The sequence below is a fragment of the Aquarana catesbeiana genome, linkage group LG03 (genome assembly GCF_042186555.1).
Source record: "Aquarana catesbeiana isolate 2022-GZ linkage group LG03, ASM4218655v1, whole genome shotgun sequence".
In the NCBI taxonomy this organism is placed as follows: domain Eukaryota; kingdom Metazoa; phylum Chordata; class Amphibia; order Anura; family Ranidae; genus Aquarana; species Aquarana catesbeiana.
In genome coordinates, this window is record NC_133326.1 from 81,691,018 (window position 1) to 81,710,888 (window position 19,871).

The 19,871-nt window shown below is 41.9% G+C and overlaps 1 protein-coding gene across 1 annotated transcript in view; it reads left to right on the top strand.

The window, feature by feature from the left end:
• Positions 1 to 19,871, top strand: part of UNC13C (unc-13 homolog C) — an 884,756-nt gene that overhangs the window by 254,310 nt on the left and 610,575 nt on the right. The window contains exon 6 of the mRNA XM_073618754.1: positions 17,619 to 17,697. Within this exon, the coding sequence (XP_073474855.1) occupies positions 17,619 to 17,697 (79 nt within the window). The remainder of the gene's footprint in view (positions 1 to 17,618; positions 17,698 to 19,871) is intronic.

Consider the following 19,871-nt stretch of genomic DNA (forward strand, 5'->3'; position numbering starts at 1 on the left):
GGTATTGGGCTATATGGGACTTGCAGTCCCCCTATAGAGTTAATGTCATCAAGTATATTCTTCCAAAATTCCACCACTCCAGGGCAGGACAAGACCACATGGAAGAAATCGGCTTCCCCTGACCCACATCTAGGGCACCTCGCTATTCTATCAGGGTATATCCTTACCAGGCGTATTGGAGAATAGTAGGCCCTATGTATGAATTTCAGCTGCATAAATCTGTCCCTTGCTGAGATTGTCAAGGGTAAATACTGTTGAATTCCCTCTTCCCAGTCCCCATCCGTCAACTCTGGAACATCCACCCTCCATCGCTCACATAACTGGGAGACTTTAGATGTATCTTGAGTCACAAGTAGGTTATAGACGACGGATAATGTTCTTCCGCCCTCTTGGTTTTTTAATACATTTTCTATCGGTGTCTCCTCCAGAGTCAACGGGCCGGGGAACTGGGACCGGAACGCATGCCTCACTTGGAGGAACCTAAAGAACATATGATTGGGTAGATCCTTTTCACTTTTTAAAGCATCAAAGGTGATTAGTTGTCCCTGGGTAACTATATCTCCCAGGGTTGTGACTCCATATCTGGCCCACGCAACCGGGTCAGGAATGGAGTGAAAATGGGGCAGGCGGGGGTTACCCCATAGAGGAGTCGCTGGGGACCAGTCACCAGGTCCCAGAAATAGCTTATTGACAGTATCCCATACCTTAAGGGTTGTCTTCATTGGGCAGGTCACATCCGCATTTGATCTAGGGCCTCTGTGCACCAAATTTCTCAACTCTGCATAGGAGCCGATCAACGCCGCCTCCAAGGAAGCAGCAGGATTAGCCGGCTCCTCCGAGAGCCACCATTTAACTGTTACCAACACCGCTGCCCAATAGTATTTTAGGAAGCATGGCAAGGCCAGACCTCCCAGGGTCCCTGGAAGTTGCAAAGTTGCCCTGGCTATTCTAGGAGCCTTCCCATTCCAAATAAATGAGGTCATAATGCTGTCTAAGTGTCGAAAGAAGGTTATTGATATAGGGATCGGGGTTTGTCGGAATAGGTATATAAATTTGGGTAGAATTGACATTTTAATTAGGTTGACACGGCCAACCGGAGTTAGTGGTAGGGATCTCCACGTGTTACATCTTTGGGATAGGTGGTGAACCACCGGGTTTAAGTTTAGGCTGATGTATTTTTTCAAGTCTTGGTGTATTTCTACCCCTAGGTACCTAAACTGGGAAACCCTACTAAGTTGTCCATCCGTCTGCGAGGGAGTAGACCCCGCCCGCAGAGGAAACAGGATCGATTTCCCCCAGTTAATACATATACCAGAGAATTTCCCAAATCTATTAATTACTGAGAGGGCCTCCTGTAGGGAAGTACCGTCATCCTTAAGATAGAGTAAGGTGTCGTCAGCATATAACGACACCTTTTCCTGTAGAGGACCTCTCGTAATTCCCCTCACCCCGGGTGTGGCCCTGAGAAGGACAGCCATAGGCTCTATCGCCAGGGCAAAAAGACCCGGCGATAGCGGGCACCCTTGTCTAGTTCCCCTACCCAAAAGAAAAGTAGGGGAGAGTACTGTACCTGTACGAACTCTGGCTGTGGGGGCCTTGTATACCATCCTGACCCAGGAGATAAAGACCGGTCCAAACCCGAACCTGCGGAGGACCTCCCATAGGTAGCCCCACTCTACAGAGTCGAAGGCCTTTTCCGCGTCTAGAGAGGCCACTATTTCGTCTCGAGCATCCTCCTCCCCAGAGGCCAGGACAGCATACAACCTACAAATGTTTATGTCCGTGCCCTTTCCAGGCATAAAACCTGTTTGATCTTCATGAATTAGATCCAATATTATTTAGTTTAACCGCTGGGCCAAAATTTTGGTTAAAATCTTCGCGTCTGAATTAAGTAAAGATATAGGTCGATATGAGGGGCATAGTTGGGGGTCTTTTCCAGGCTTTGGCAGGACAACTATAATGGCTTGTGACATAGAAAGCGGTATTTCCCCAGTATGTAGGGTCTCTGTAAGCATTGTGTGCATCCTAGACGCCACCTCGCCCATATACAATTTATAAAATTCAGGGGGTAGGCCGTCTATTCCCGGTGTCTTCCCCATTTGTAGGGAGCCTAGAGCCCGTTGGACCTCTTCCAGGGTTATTGGAGCCTCGAGGCTCTCTCGTGCTGCAGCCGTGAGGGTCGGAAGCGTTATTTCGTCTAGGAAGTCCAGTAGTTCCTTCGTTGAGTATTGTGCCCTAGAAGAGTATAGGGACGAGTAATACTCAGCAAAGCATGCGTTAATCTTCGCAGGATCTGATACTAGGGTCCCATCATTCTTTCGGATACGAGCTATTGTGGATATAGGGGATTGCTCTCTGGACAACCAGGCCAGAAGCCTACCTGTTTTTTCCCCTTGCTCAAATATTCTTTGAGTTTGGGCCAGTTGGTGTTTGTTCGCCTTGGCCACCCTCAGTAGCATTACCTCCCGATAGGCAACCTTCATGTCTTAGTCCAACTATATAAATAGATCTGTCCATTTACCCTAGTCACATCAGTCCGTCAAGGTCTAATGACCACTGCAGTTACTGTATACAAGCAAATGCATGCACACATTGGGGTTGATTTACTAAAGCTAGAAAGTGCAAAATCTGGTGCAGCTCTGCATAGAAACCAACCAGCTTCCGTCCCGGTTCACACTTATGCAAATTCTATGCAGGTCAGATGTGATCCAAAAAGAATAGATTTGCATGTTATGTAAAAAACATTATTTTCCAATGAAGGCTGTTCACATATATGCAATTCAAATTTGATCCAGTTAGAAAAGGGTCTGTAGTGATATAAATGTAGGGGGGTGATAATTATTAATAAAATAGTTATTCCTGCAGCAACCTGGTTAATCCAGAGAGATACATTTATTGAGTCCCAGCACAGAATAAAGTTCACAAGATAATTGCAACAAATGACAAAATCCAAAAGAGTGTTTGTAAATATTACAATGAACATTCTAGCAAGCACAGAGACACTATAATCCAACATATGTCTAATCTATAATATGTACCTATACAGCTTCCATACATTCAATAATGTGTATTAGAATCTAGATCTGTCCCTTCATCTTGATGAATAATGTGTAAAAGAATGAATGCTTTCTTTCCAAATAGCTCAGACAAAGTCACATTTTACAATCTTCTGTAAGTAACTCCCCTGGCCCTCTTTATATCTAAAATGCAACTTGTCTGCCAGCTGTGTTAAGCCCCACATACACCTACAGTATGTACACATAAAAAAACAACTGTGTATGTATGTGTGTATATATATATATATATATATATATATATATATATATATATATAGAGAGAGAGAGAGAGAGAGAGAGAGAGAATATCCTACATAAATTGGCCAACAGGGTCCTGTGCAGGTTTAGTTTGGTGCAAATCTAATCCCCATAGAAGTCTATGGGACCAAATTGAATTCGCAGTCCAGTGTTCACATCACTGCAATTTTTTTTTTTCCTAGTAAAATAAAATTGCAGATGTGATCACTCCCCTCACAAATTTTGCATGGAAACCGCACATGCTAAGCAGAATTCGCATTGCGATGTAAAAAAAATTGCAATGCAAATTTGTACCGTGTACCGCTTAAAATTCGTACTGCATCAGTGTGAACCGGGGCTCCAGGTTTTTTTTGTCAAAGCTTAATTGAATAAGCTAAGGTTAGAAGTTGATTGGCTACCATACACAGCTGCACCAGATTTTGCACTCTCTAGTTTTAGTAAATCATCTCCATTCTGGTAGAGAAGAATGGCAGAAACTAAATAAACGTAGTTGCTATTTTCAGAAGTATGAAAGGAAACAAACATAAGGAGAACAAAAAAAAAAAAAACTCCAGGTAGTTTAAAACTAATCATCAACCATATTGGTGCAAAGTATTAATCTAAAAAATCAGTCTCTATGTTAAGTCGCCAGCCAGCTAAAAGGGTGTGCATAATTGGAATGGCAATTCAAACACTGTGGCTGATAATTTTACATTTTAAAAGATAATGATAATTAATATAAGACACAATGGGGTTGATTTGCACACAGCACACAGACTGTGCACTTTTTAAAGTGCAATTGCTCGAGAACTTAGTAAATGAGTCGAAACTGTGCTGACTTACATCATCCAATCATGGAAAAATGTTTTTGTTTTTTTCTCCTTGCACGTAATTGGGTATTCTTTGCAAAGTGAAGCTTTACCTCATTTACTAAGCTCTGGAGCAACTGCACTTACAGAGTTCACAGTTTTTTTGCCTTAATTAAATCAACCCCAAAGAGACACAAAGAAAAAATATCAGCCCAGTCTAAGGAAAATGTACCATATCTTTTGTCTGTCATTACAGATGGATGCTGAGTCTATAAATGATTAGAGCATTTTTTCACCATGTAATATATATATTAAAAAATACATTGTAGTTTGTGGCAGATCTAACTGCCAAACCGCTAAGTTTGTCAAAATAGGCATAACATGTATTATGTCTCATTAAACATTCATAGTGCCAATAACTCATAAAACATAAGCATTTAACACCCTGCTGTTCATTTGCTAAAACTTGAGAGTGGAAAATCCGGTGCAGTTGTGCATAGTTGACAAACAGCTTGTTCAATTAAGCCTTTAACAAAAAAACCTGGAAGCTGTTTGGTTTATATGCAGAGCTGCACCAGTTATTGCATGCTCCAATTTTAGTAAATTCCCCCCCCATGTGTTCTATATTGGGCCACTGGGGTTGATTTAGTCAATTAGCGTCTATCTTCAGCTTTGATGAAAAAAACCCCAAAAAACTGGAAGCTGGTTGGTTTCTATGCACAGCTGCACCAGATTGTGCACTCTCCAGTTTTAGGCCAGGTTCACACTTGTATGCCAAACGCTCCGACATTGGCAGCTCATGTGGTATGATGTATGCAAATCAATGTTTCCCTATGAGAGCCGTCTTGACTGGTCCGACACAAGTCGGTCTGACTTTGAAAAAGTTCATGCACTATTTTGGTCCAACTTTAAACCTACTTCAGCCCATTGAATATCATTAAAGTCGGATCAAAGTTGGATCTTTGTCTTAACTGATCCAACTTTGGCATGCAACTTGTGCTCTGAGGATCTTGTAGGGGAACTCCTTGCCAAATAAAAAAAACAGCATGGGGTTTCCCCTCCAAGAGCATACCAGGCCCTTTGGTCTGGTATGGATTTTAGGGGGAACCACCATGCCAAAAAAACGGCGTGGGGTCCCCCCAAAATCCATACCAGACCCTTATCTGAGCATGCAGCCCGGCAGGTCAGGAAAGGGGGTGGAGACAAGCGAGCGCCCCCCTCCTGAACCATGCAAGGCCACATGCTCTCAACATGGGGTGTGGGTGCTTTGGGGACAAAGCACCTTGTCCCCATGTTGATGAGGACAAGGGCCTCCACCCGACAACCCTGGCCGGTGGTTGTTGGGGGCTGCAGGCAGGGGGCTTATCAGAATCTAGAAGCCCTCTTTAACAAGAGGGCCCCCAAGATCCTGGCCCCTACCCTATGTGAAAGAGTATTGGGTACATTGTATACCTACCCATTCAACTAAAAAAAGTGTCAAAAAAAAAACAGTACACAGGTTTTTGACAAAATAATTTAATAGATCAGCTCTGGCTTCTTTTCCAATTTCTTCTCCCCTCTCCAGCTCTTCTCCGTCTTCTGGCGCTATCTTCTTCCTCTGCCGATTCTCCTCTACTCCCTGCTGATGTCTTCTAGCCCTCTTTGGTTCTTCTGTCTTCTGCTTCTGTCTTCTGCCTCTGCCGGGTCTCCTATCCCTCAGTTCTTCCTCCTATGTTGACTCAACGCTCTCTCCTGCTCGAATGCTGGGTCTGCCGTGTGCCACTACTTATATTGGCATGGGGCAGGGCCACCCTAGATTACATGATGGCAAAATCATTTGCTCTCACTACCATGTGTTCATTTAAAAGAACTAGTTTGAAAGATTTTTTGACAGGTGTATGGCTTTCATAATTCTGCTTAAAGCTGATGTTTGATGTTGTACTTGGGGGCTTAAAGGGCATTTACACTTTTACAGCCACATTGGGATAACACCTGCTTTATATTTGTTACACGTTCCCATTCGTGTAGCATAATTTATAACTAGATTAAAGTTGATACTTACCTTTTTTACTTGCTGTTTTCTGTAAAATCCAAAACTGGAGTTTACCTATTCTATGTAATGGTAAGAAGTGGGTTGGGAAGTTAGGTATACCATAATTATCCTTGTCTGTACTGTGCTGGCTGATTTTTATTATCAATTTTAAACTAAACTTGCACACTGTCTGTGCTAACAAAAGGTTAAATATCTCAAAGTTTGGCTGGTATATTGTTGCATGTTTAAACCAATCTGTCCTTAAAGTATAACTAAATGTAAAACATTTTTGTTAGTTTTGGACAGAGTGGGGAGGGATTAGAGCATCTGTCAGTGTTCATTGCTGTCTGTGCCCCTGTTAAGGAGATTCACCCTCTCTATTTGTCATGTTTACCATTATCATTAAAAGTAAGAGTAAAAGAAAATGCCAAATTTTGGGTTGTCCCCAGAAAGGTAATAGTGGAGATATCTTCCAATGGGGACACTAGTTCTAATGGCCTGGGGTACCCAAGGAATTCCCTTAATTTTCAGGGATTTCTTCTGACTTTCTGTTTGGTTATGAGACAGGAAGTGACGGGAAATCTCCACAATGGAACACAGGTGGCGACAAAAAAAATCTGACAGGTTATAACCAGTGGCGTCTGGTGATAAAAAATTTTGGGGGCGCAAACCCCCAAAACCTCTAGGTCCTTACCTGCCCATCCTGGGCTGTCACGGCTCTGTTACCCGGCAGCTTCCATCTTCAGCCTCCTGATTGACCAGGGACGTGAAACCAGAAGTGAAAATATGGTGCATTGTGATTCGCTATAGTCAAAAGTTGGTGGGTTAGGGGTGCAATGCTCTGCGCCCCGAGCACAATGTTGAACAAGCCAATTAGAGCCTCTAATCACATGCTAGTTTAACATTGACGGACCTAATAGATTTCTATTAGTCCAGCGCCCCCGCAGTGCACTTGCACACACATAGAGCAATTTATTTTTAAATAAATTATAGTATGACTAACATTTTTTAACTTTAAAGGGGTTGTAAAGTCAGAAGATTTTTTATCTTAATGCATTAAGATAAAAAACCTTCTGTGTGCAGCAGCCTCCCCAGCACCCCCTAATTATTTACCTGAGCCTCCTCTTTCCCCAGCGATGTCCACGAATGTCTAAGCCACCCGGAACTCTCCTCCTGATTGGTAGAGACACAGCAGCAGCACCATTGGCTCCCGTAGCTGTCAATCAAAGTCAGTTAGCCAATTAGGGAAAAGAGAGGGCGGGCCAGGGTCGGAGCTCCATGTCTGAATGGACACACAGAGCTGTGGCTCGGGTGCCCCCATAGCAAGCTGCCTGCTGTGGGGGCACTAGACAGAAGGGGCAAGGAGCAGCGAAGAGGGACCCGAGAAGAGAAGGATCCAGGCTGCTCTGTGCAAAACCAACTGCACAGAGGAGGTAAGTATAACATTAACTTTCCAATAACTTTAAGATGTTAAAAAATGTTAGTCATATTATCATTTATTTCAAAATAAATTGTTCTATTAATCGCTTTCCTATTGGTCAAAACATATGGCCCCTTATGGACCGGCTGCCACTGGTTATAACCCTTCCTTACTCTATCCAAAATGAAAAAAAAAAAGGTTTTGCCCATAGTTTGAATTTAAATCTGCCCCTTGTAAGTTATTCTGCACAATAAACACTGCCCATAGAGTGCTATGTATAATCATTCTTCTAAAAAAAAACAACTAGAAAGGTAGGACATATTTTATCTAGGTATGCTTATTGAGTGGGAACACATACCAATCATATAGTGGGGGTTTCTCAAATTTGGCTGCAAAGGTGGAAATACACTTTCAAATATAAACATGCCATACAAGCTGAGGAGAGTAAATCTAAATGAATCAGTGATAGAAAAAGTCTGGGCATCCTGGTTGATGACCTAAAGAGTATGTAAGGGCAAAACTTTTTTCAGTTTTGGATTGGTTTAAATCCTCTGAAAATGTTTATTGTTCCCTAATTTATCCTTCTATTTGTCGTGGTGACAACTGTTACTGCTAAAGAAAGTAAAGGAAATCTAAAAACATTGTCATCAGAAATGAGTTCAAACCTTCCAATGAAGACACTACTATCAAGCGGGAAAATTCCTTCACTATTATATTGAAAACCAAAAAACAAACAAAAACTACCAGCCATATATAATAACAGCATGCAATGGCAATGCTTCTAGAGAGGCAGAGGCAATCAACATCGAAAGGAGCTGTTAAAATGTGATAAAAGTCAGCACTATAAATAAATCAAAACTAAAAACACTGCATGCAATAGGTATAGATGTACAATACACCTAAATAAAAACATCAAAAATAATTGCTGCACTCAAAACCATATTTTGTGAATCATTTAAATCCACCATACATATTAATACTAAAGTAATCCATTGTGAAGGTTTGTGAAAAATAAATCCAACCAATAAGACCAAATGCAACCAATTGCAAAAGAATGTTGAAAACTGCATGTGAGCAAACACAGTTCAATAATGTCTGTGTTCAATCTTTCACTATGAAGGAATCAAGACACCAGCCATGAAAATGTTTCCACCATAAAGAGAGATTTTAAACTTAACACAATGATGGGCAGTCTAAGGATAGAACCAGGGGCGGATCCAGAGTCTAGTCTCGGGAGGGGCACTGCCAGAAAATATATTTTTTTGGGGTACATCTATCGGGGAAATGGCTGGTGTTGGCGCTTCAATCATCACGGCACCATGGTTATTATGGTGTCAGGATGATTGAAGCGCATTATTACTATTATTACATTGTTATAAAAAATTAAATAACTCACCATAATGCAGAATCAGTGGGAGCCCCGAGTGTGTCACTTGCCACGTCACCTGTCACCAGATGCAGATTGTCACTTGCCACATCGCCTGCCACATGTTGCGGATTGTCACTTGCCACGTTGCCTGTCACCAGATGCAGATTGTCACTTGCCACGTCGCCTGTCACCAGATGAAGATTGTCACTTGCCACGTCGCCTGCCACTTTGCGGATTGTCACTTGCTAGGTTGCCTGCCACATGTTGCGGATTGTCACTTGCCACGTCACCTGTCACCAGATGCAGATTGTCACTTGCCACGTCGCCTGTCACCAGATGAAGATTGTTACTTGCCACGTCGCCTGCCACATGTTGCGGATTGTCACTTGCCACGTCGCCTGTCACCAGATGAAGATTGTCACTTGCCACCTGCTAAGGTGGTCTCTTGTGTCCCAGAGACAGGCAGCAGAGAGATGATGTAGTCTCTCTGCTGCCGCAGCTGCCTGCATGGTGGAGGGGAACTGCAGGGATGCAGGGCGGGCGCCGGGCAGTGAGAGATGATGTCATCTCTCTGCTCCCCCGCCCGCCGGCTCCCTGATTGGCCAGCAGCCCACCCTCTCTCACTATGGAGCCGCCCGGCGGCTCTCTCACTCACGGAGCCGCTCAGCGGCTCTCTCACTGACTCACGGAGCCGCCCAGCGGCTCTCTCACTCACGGAGCCGCCCGGCGGCTCTCTCACTCACGGAGCCGCCCAGCGGCTCTTTCACTCATGGAGCCGCCCAGCGGCTCTCTAACTTACGGAGCCGCCCGCCGGCGGGCTCTGTCACAGTCACCCGCATTTCTCGGAGGGGGCAGTTGCCCCGTTGCCCCACCTGGATCCGCCCCTGGATAGAACAGCAATACGCACTTGTTTTTTAGTTCCCTCCAGGCTTTCTCTCTCATTAACTGATATATTAGCTGTACTGCTTCTGTCCTCTGGGGGCACAATCTGCACTCACATTGACAAGGCACCAATAACAACAAGATAAACTCTCAGTGCAGTATTTAATGGTGACTCATCAATGTATACAGCACACAAAAGGTTGAAAGGTGCTGTGCATGCTGCTTGAGCATCTGTTTGATAGTGCACCCCGACCCCTTCCTTGCTTTGGGAGAGAACTGCAAGTCCCCTATTTTTTCCCAAGATGTGTATCCTGCCCCTCTGAAATTATATGGACTACCGTTCTTGGATGACCTTGTTTTGGGGGTTTTGAAATAATCTTCTCTTTGCCAATGGTGATTGGTGCCCCCCACATATTTGCCATATTTTTCTTTCAAAAATCTCCTGACTAAGCTATAATAGTGAAACGCGTAGGGATCAATCAGCATACTTGTCCCACTGGAGATATGAATATCTTCAACTTAGGTGTCATTAACCCTATGTTCATGTTATTTGTATGTGGAAATTGGATACAGAGCTGCTGATATGTGGTATGTGCACATTTTCAATTATCAAAATTAGGTTACTATAATGTAAAACACATTTTTTTTTAATAAAAGGTTATTGTTATCCACATGTGATTGTATCTTATTTTGAGAGGTTTAAGCTCTGGAAAGTCCATTTTCTTTTCTTTTTCCAAAAAGATATTATTTTAATGCTTCTAGGGAGATAGATACTTTATTGTAAAGTAGCATTGACTCAAATAGAGAATTAAAATCCCTATACATTGGGGTTGATTTATTAAAGGAAAATAGACTATGCATTTTGCAAGTGCACTTGCACTTATTTTCCTCGGTAAATGTAATGTGGTAAAGTTTCACTTTGTAAAGCATCCTCAATCAGGTGAAAGAGAACAAAGAAATGTTTGCTTGTAAATGATTGGATGATGGAAATCATCAGAGCTTTACCACATTTAGGCTCGATTCACACCTATGCATGTTGCTTTTGAGCGTTTTTGGAGGTTTTTTTTTCATGCTTGCCACGTTTTTGAGCAGCGTTTTTGCGGCGTTTTTGCCACGTTTTTGCCGCAATTTGCGTTTTTTTTTTGTTTTTGTTTTTTTTTTACAGTTTTTTTTTACAGTCTTAAAAAAAATTAAAAAAAAATTAAAAAAACAAAAAAACAAAAAAAAAAACCGGCAAAAATGCATCAAAAATGCACCAAAAATGCATCAAAAACGCTGCAAAAACAGTGCACTTGCGTTTTTGATGCTTGTCCATTGAATTCTATTACATGCAAAACGCTGCATTTTGCATGAAAAAAAGTCCCTGACCCTTTACAAAAATGCAGAGAAACAAAAAAGCATTGATGTGAACATGTTCCATAGGAACCCATGTTAAAAAATTCCCGTGCATTTCTGCAAAATGCAAAATGCATCAAAAAACGCGTTAGTGTGAATGGAGCCTTACTAAGGCTCCATTCACACCTATGCATGTTGCTTTTGGGCGTTTTTGGAGGTTTTTTTTTCATGCTTGCCACGTTTTTGAGCAGCGTTTTTGCGGCGTTTTTGACGCGATTTTGCTGCGATTTGCGTTTTGCGTTTTTTTTTTTTTTTAACAGTTTTTTTTACAGTCTAAAAAAAAAAAAAAAAATTTAAAAAAAAACAAAAAAAACGGCAAAAACGCATCAAAAACGCTGCAAAAACGCTGCAAAAACGGTGCACTTGCGTTTTTGATGCTTGTCCATTGAATTGTATTACATGCAAAATGCTGCATTTTGCATGAAAAAAAGTCCCTGACCCTTTCCAAAAATGCAGAAAAACAAAAAGGCATTGATGTGAACATGTTCCATAGGAACCCATGTTAAAAAATTCCCGTGCATTTCTGCAAAATGCAAAATGCATCAAAAAACGCGCTAGTGTGAATGGAGCCTTACTAAGTTCTGGAGAAAATGAGAGCAACTGTGCTTGCTTGTCTGTTTACCTCTAGTAAATCCACCCAATGTGTTATTAATACTCTTTTTGAATATGCCTTTCAGTTTTAGGTACCAGTTTACAAAATGGATGTTGAATCTGAAAAGAATGCTGAAAATGGCAAACAAATAAATAAGGGACACTGGGGACATTGACTATGGAGAAGGGTTACCTGAACTAAATGTATTTCCCTATAAACAACAGTGATTAAGGGAGATATGATCGCCTTGTATAAAAACATAAATGGTTCATAAGGTAAAGTTCATGGAATGTCATTCACTTTAAAGTCCTTGCAAAAGACAAGATTTAATAGACTTCCATAATAGTTGATTCTAGCCAACTTCATAGGTCACTTACAAAAGTGTTGAATGTGTTTCTAAAATACAACTGGCTATTGACTTTTATAAGAAATAACATTATGGAGAATATCCAGTTGTTTTAGGAGGTCAGACATGATTATTTTATTTTTATTTATTTTTTTATAGTTGAACTGGATGTACACTATATTGCCAAAAGTATTGGGACACCTGTCCCAATTACCTCCATGGTCACAGGTGTATAAAATCAAGCACCTAGGCATACAGACTGCTTCTACAAACATTTGTGAAATAATGGGTCGCTCTCAGGAGCACAGTGAATTTAAGTGTGGTACCGTGATAGATTGCCACTCGTGCAGTAAGTCCATTGCTGAAATTTCCTTGCTACTTAATATTCCACGGTCAACTGTTAGTGGTATTATAACAAAGTGGAAGCCACTGGGAGCAAGAGCAACTCAGCCACAAAGTGGTAGGCCACGTAAAATGACAGAGCGGGGTCAGCGCATGCTGAAGCTCACAGTGCGCAGAAGTCGCCAACTGTCTGCAGAGTCAATAACTACAAACCTCCAAACTTTGTGTGGCCTTCAGATTAGCACAACAACAGTGCATAGAGAGCTTCATGGAATGGGTTTCCATGGCCATGTAGCCGCACCCAAGCCTTATATCACCAAGTGCATTGCAAAGTGTCAGATTTAGTGGTGTAAAGCACGCCTCCACTGGACTCTAGAGCAGTGGAGTGACGAATCACGCTTCTCTGTCTGGCAATCTAATGGGCATGTCTGGGTTTGGCGGTTGCTAGGAAAACAGTGTTTGCCTGACCAGGAAAACAGTCTTTGTCTAACCACATTATGTCAAGTGCAAAGTTTGATGGAGGGGGGATTATGGTGTGGGGTTGTTTTTTAGGGATTGGGCTTGGTCCAGTGAATGGAAGGTGTCAGCATACCAAGACATTTTGGACAATTTCATGCTCCCAACTTTGTGGGAACAGTTTGGGGATGGCCTCTTCCTGTTCCAACATGACTGCGCACCAGTGCACAAAGAAAGGTCCATAAAGACATTAGTTTGGGGTAGAGTAATTGGACTGGCCTGCACAGAGTCCTGACCTCATCCCGATAGAACACCTTTGGGATGAATGAGAGCGGAGACTGCGAGCCAGGCCTTCTCATCCAACATCAGTGCCTGACCTCACAAATGCGCTCCTGGAAGAATGGTCAAACATTCTCATAGACACACTCCTAAACCTTGTGGACAGTCTTCCCAGAAGAGTTGAAGCTGTTATATCTGCAAAGGGTGGGCCAACTCAATATTGAACCCTACAGACTAAGACTGGAATGACATTAAAGTTCAAGTGTGTGTAAAGGTAGTCATCCCAATACTTTTGGCAACATGGTGTATATTTGTCTTTTTTCAAACTAACTGTGTAACTAAGTAAAAATTTTAGAAGGTGACACTGGATCTTAGATAATGAGCTTAGGTCATGAGCCTCAGCCTTCTGACACCAAACATATAGAAATGTCAGTTTTTGCTGGACTGAATCTTTAAAGGGGAAGTTCAGGCAAAACCTAATTAGCGATAATCCTGCTCTCTGTCACATTCTAAACCTAATCTATCTAACCCTGTAAAGCAGAAATCACTATATTTTCCTATTCTGCAGCCAATCCGGTCCGGTCCCAGCATCAGCTGTCAGTGGCGGCTTCAGTGTGCAGGAGAAGCAGCCGACAATGGAAGCCCCATAGTATGTCCATGGGTAATGTCACTTCCCAGCCATTTCATAGCCGTTGTCGGGCCTCTCCTGCACACAGCTTCTGCCGCTGGAAACCCAACTGGATCAGCTGCAGAATAGGTAAGTACAGGGATTTTTGCTTTTACAAGGTTAAATAGATTAGGTTTACAATGTTTCAGAGAGGAGGTCTAGAGTTACTTGGTTTTTGCCTGGACTTACACTTTAATACCTTTTTAATCTCAGGCTTTGCTATAGGCAGTTTTGCTTCATCTGCTCCTGTAATTTTTGTTTTAGAAGCTATCCTGGTGGAACAATGAATCTTGTTATATGATATGACCGCTGCACAGTTTTTACAATCAACAGTTTCACTTTTGTCGTTTTAGATGTCTTTTTAGATTTTCTTAGGTTGTTTTAGGAAAGAAAAAGCACAATGGGGGACAGCAAACTGAAAAGATCAGCAATATTGAAATGTACAGCCTGCAGCGGTTTTGTTTTATATTGATTCATTTTCTGGATTGTTGTTCCCAAACTGTATTTCTAAAAACCGAAAATATTTTTGGATCAACAGCTATATAAAAATTGACCATCAGCAATTTGTGTTTCATATGCACTTATCTTTTATATATTAGTCAAAAAGATGAATTAGGAAACATACCGCTTGAATATTGAACACAAAGATAAGTTAATTAAAACAATATACTAAAGCAAAGTATCAAGAGAAGAGAGAACACATTGTAATGAATAGAAGCGGACTGTGGACACTTTTCCCAAAAGGCGGGCATAAGTTCACAGACTCTCGTTTTAAAACAGGAAAGACATATTCACATTGGTTAATATCAAACTTTGAAGAAAAGTACATTGTTTGAACCATAATTAAAGTTATTGTAAAGATTTCTTTTTTTTTCTTAAACAACAAACTTATTATACTTATCTGCTCTGTTCAGTGGGGCCCCGATCCTCCTTCTCTGGGGTCCCCTGCAGGTTATTTGATCCAGAACCACACTGTGTGCGTCTATTGACACACACAGTGTGGCTTGGCCCCACCCCCATTCCCTTGTCACTGGATTTGATTGGCAGCAGCAGGAGCCAATGGCTCCCACGGCTCTCACCGCTGCTCTCAGGCACAGCACTGGATCAAAATCGGGTTCAGGTAAGTACTAGGTATTTAGGGTGGGGCAAGGGGGAGCTGCAAAAACAAACAAATGTTTTTTACCTTAAAGCAGTAGTAAACCACATAAAAAAAAAAAAAAAAAAACGGGCCCGGGCAGTTTAAGTCATAATGTGCTTGTGTGCATCGCAAGATTTAATTCAAAACTAAAAATGTAATATATTGCAGATTACCAATCATTGGGTGTGGTGGCTGCATTCGTTTTATTTTTTAGACTTTTTTTTCGCCTCTGCTTTCACCGGGGGATCTGGCCAGTAACACACCTCCTGTATTAGGTGCCTACTCTCCAGCTAATACTTTTTAAGCGGTTACAGCAATTGTTTTTTTTCCTTTTGGAATAAAGTTTTACATAAATAAAAGCTGATCAATGTAAGCACCCCTATCAGTGTTAAATGGTTTATCTCAACACTCTAACTACTACATCTTTTGGACAGTTTGTTTTGTTGAAAAACAGACTTATGCCGCGTACACACGGTCGGACTTTTCGTCTCTTCGCCTGTCCGACAGACTTCCGGCGGACTTTCGGCGGACTTGCAGCAGACTTTCTAACGAACGGACTTGCCTACACACGACCACACAAAAGTCCGACGGATTCGTACGTGATGACGTACACCGGACTAAAATAAGGAAGTTCATAGCCAGTAGCCAATAGCTGCCCTAGCATGGGTTTTTGCCCGTCGGACTAGCACACAGACGAGCGGATTTCGGGTCTGTCGTAGTTACGACGTAAAGATTTGAAGCATGTTTCAAATCTAAAGTCCGTCGGATTTGAGGCTGAAAAAGTCTGCTGAAAGTCCGGAGAAGCCCACACACGAACGGATTACCAGCCAGCTTTAGTCCGTCGGCGTCCATTGGACTTTTGTAGACGAAAAGTCCGACCGTGTGTATGCGGCATTACTGCCAGGATCACTAGGTAAAAATAAAAGAATGAAAGAAAGCCTAAAACAAACATAACATCTAATGCCGCGTACACACGGTCGGACTTTTCGTCTACAAAAGTCTGACAGCCTGTCCGACATACTTCCGACGTACCTTCGGCGGACTTGCGGCAGACTTTCTTACGAACGGACTTGCCTACACACGACCACACAAAAGTCCGACGGATTCGTACGTGATGACGAACACCGGACTAAAATAAGGAAGTTCATAGCCAGTAGCCAATAGCTGCCCTAGCATGGGTTTTTGTCCGTCGGACTAGCACACAGACGAGCGGATTTCGGGGTCCGTCGTACTTACGACGTAAAGATTTGAAGCATGTTTCAAATCTAAAGTCCGTCGGATTTGAGGCTAAAAAAGTCAGTTGAAAGTCCGGAGAAGCCCACACACGATCGGATTACCAGCCAGCTTTAGTCCGTCAGCGTCCGTTGGACTTTTGTAGACGAAAAGTCCGACCGTGTGTACGCGGCATTAGAACTGGTAAGCTGCAATATAATGAATGTTTGCTTTTGGGTTTAATATCACTTTAACTGGCATGTTTTAATAAATGTACTATGAATACAATATTGAAGACAGAGAATTATCTTGATAATTAGCTACTTCAGAAAAGGTTAGCAATAGCAGCACACTTATTGCGCTTCATTGGTTGGTTAATTTTAGGTTAAAGTGTTATGCCCCGTACACACGGTCGGACATTGATCGGACATTCCGACAACAAAATCCATGGATTTTTTCCGACGGATGTTGGCTCAAACTTGTCTTGCATACACACGGTCACAGAAAGTTGTTGGAAAATCCGATCGTTCTGAACGCGGTGATGTAAAACACGTACGTCGGGACTATAAACGGGGCAGTGGCCAATAGCTTTCATCTCTTTATTTATTCTGAGCATGCGTGGCACTTTGTGCATCGGATTTGTGTACACACGATCGGAAATTCCGACAACGGATTTTGTTGTCGGAAAATTTTATAGCAAGCTCTCAAACTTTGTGTGTCAGAAATTCCAATGGAAAATGTCCAATGGAGCCCACACATGGTCGGAATGTCTGACAACACGCTCCGATCGGACATTTTCCATCGGAAAATCCGACCGTGTGTACGGGGCATTACTTAACCCACAACAGTAAAATCAGTCTGTATATGCAGTAAAGCATGTTTGTTATACTCACTGTGGAACCTAAGGGGTTAATCCTCTGAATTGTGTAAAAAGGCTGTTTAATCCTCCCATTCTTCCACTGTCCCCAATCCATTTTCTGATAGAACAGAGCCTTTGAAGTCACTCTGCACATGCTCAGTTTGGTGTGTATTGCTAAAGAGTTTTTTTCTTGGGAGGGTGCATGTGATCAGCACAAGGCTAATCAGCACTGTCCACACAGAGGGTCAGGGGTCTTGCAGCCTCATGGGACAGTCAGAGTAGAATGAAAACTCCTCCTACAAGCTTTAACCAGACACTGATTGAAGTCACAAGACTGCTTTATACTGCTGATAAGAAAAGGTATTTAGCAGTTTATATTCACTAAAATAATTGTATTTCCATGTTCTGTATACTGTGTGAGACCAGATATAGTGAATGCAGGGTCCTGGGTTTAGTAACACTTAAATGTTACAGTGCAATCATTAAAATTAGTCAAAATAAAAAAGTGATTTTCCTTTTTAACTAAGGCGTCTTTTTTTTCTTGGCAGACCTGGAAGTGGGCTTTATGGGATTGACAGTATGCCAGATTTACGGAGGAAGAAGACTTTGCCTATAGTGAGAGATTTGGTAAGCAGTAATCCTTGCAATTGACTAATTCATACTTGTAGTAGAGGTGCAAAAATGAATGATGATTAAAAGTGATGCTTAGGATAAAGTAATGATGAATTCATTTATGATGCATAATTTGGAATGTTGGGCTTATTCCATATAGCAGTGATGTGTGATAACTAGTGGTACACCATTAAACACTAATTTCAGATAAGCTGTCATAGTAGTGCATGCCAGTGTTCTCAGCACTATTTTATTACATAAGCCAATTAAAGCCAATAAAAGATGTCGACTCATAAGCTTGTGTGACAGCATTATGAGTATAGTGGTGTACTATTAAACACTAATTTATAATAAGCTGTCATTGTGTGTACCAATGTTCTCTGTACAGTTTTAATACTTATGCCCCGTACACATGGTCGGACATTGATCGGACATTCCGACAACAAAATCCATGGATTTTTTCCGACGGATGTTGGCTCAAACTTGTCTTGCATACACACGGTCGCACAAAGTTGTCGGAAAATCCGATCATTCTGAATGCAGTGACGTAAAACACGTACGTCGGGACTATAAACGGGGCAGTACCAATAGCTTTCATCTCTTAATTTATTCTGAGCATGCCAGGCACTTTGTGCGTCGGATTTGTGTATACACGATCGGAATTTCCAACAACGGATTTTGTTGTCGGAAAATTTTATAGCCTGCTCTCAAACTTTGTGTGTAGGAAATTCCGATGGAAAATGTGTGATGGAGCCCACACACGGTCGGAATTTCCAACAACAAGCTCTGATTGCACATTTTCCGTCGGAAAATCCGACCGTGTGTACAGGGCATTAGGCCACTAGATAAAATATGTTGACTCGATAAACCTGCGTGATGGAATTATGAGTATATTTATAGGGTAGAACTTTAGTGGAAATCTAAGGGCTCGTGCTCATGGCCCTATTTTGGCACCTGGGAGCCAGAGGTCTTGTGTACAGCCACATGCACACATTAATTATAGGATATGACTGTACAATTTTGTACAAAGGTACACACAGCTTTTAGCAGAAACACAGTCCAGGGGCATATGTCTGTAGGCATATGAGTGTTTACGCTCCGAGCTGCATACACCTGCATACTGCCACATACAGCCGTATCCTGTAATTAATGTGTACTGGCTGAGACAAAGAGACAGATGGGTGACATCAGGATCTCCGACTCTCCCCAACGTTCAAGGAATACAAAGTTGCCTATGAATGGCTGAGCGGCTCTCAGTTCTACTCAATTTTGTTTGGAGTGTGGGAAGGGAAATTTCCATCCCACTACCAGAAAACAGATCTGTATACTGTATTTAGCTGAGGCTACATGAACTCTCTCGCCCCCCCCCTCTTTTCCTGCGGCCTGCCAGGTTAGGTGCTCGGAAAAGGCTCTGGTATGGATTTTGGGGGGCCCCTATGCCATTTTTTAAAAAATTTTGGCGCAGGGTTCCCCTTAAAATCCATACCAGAGCTGAAGAGTCTGGTATGGATTTTGGGGGGGACCCCTACGCCATTTTTTATTTAAAATTTGATTCGGGGTTTCCCTTAATATTCATACTAGACCCAAAGGGCCTGGTAATGGACAGGGGGGGGGGGGGGGTGGATCCCATGCTCTTTTTTTCAATTATCTGTATCTATATTGCCGTGACCCGACAATTCATTATAGCCACAATCAGTTTTAAATGACAATTTTTCCTTTAGAAATGTCATTTTGCTGTGGTACTGTTCTAAACACGGGAAAACTGTGCCACTTTACATGCATACTATAGACACCCCCCCAGGCACAATATTTAAAGGAATATTTCTATTTTATTGTTTCACTTTAAACATTAAAAAAAAAAATCACTGCTCCCGAAAAACGGACGTTTTTTTAAAAAAAATTTGCATTGATACATGTCCCCTGGGGCAGTCAGTTTGTTTTATTTTGATATGTAAATGTGCTAGTTTTTTATTTACAGTGGGGAGATCACTTGGCTACAAAAACACCTATAACTCTCAATATATCCCTAATCTTAGATAGGGTTAAATAGCTAGCAGCAAAAACTATTTTTTAAATGAAATTAGCGTTATGGATAAAACCTTTTTATTTTGTATGAAATTAGACCCATAAAAACTGTAAGTAACAGAGGATAATGTAAGCCACCAAGAGACTTGAGCGCAGAAGTGCCT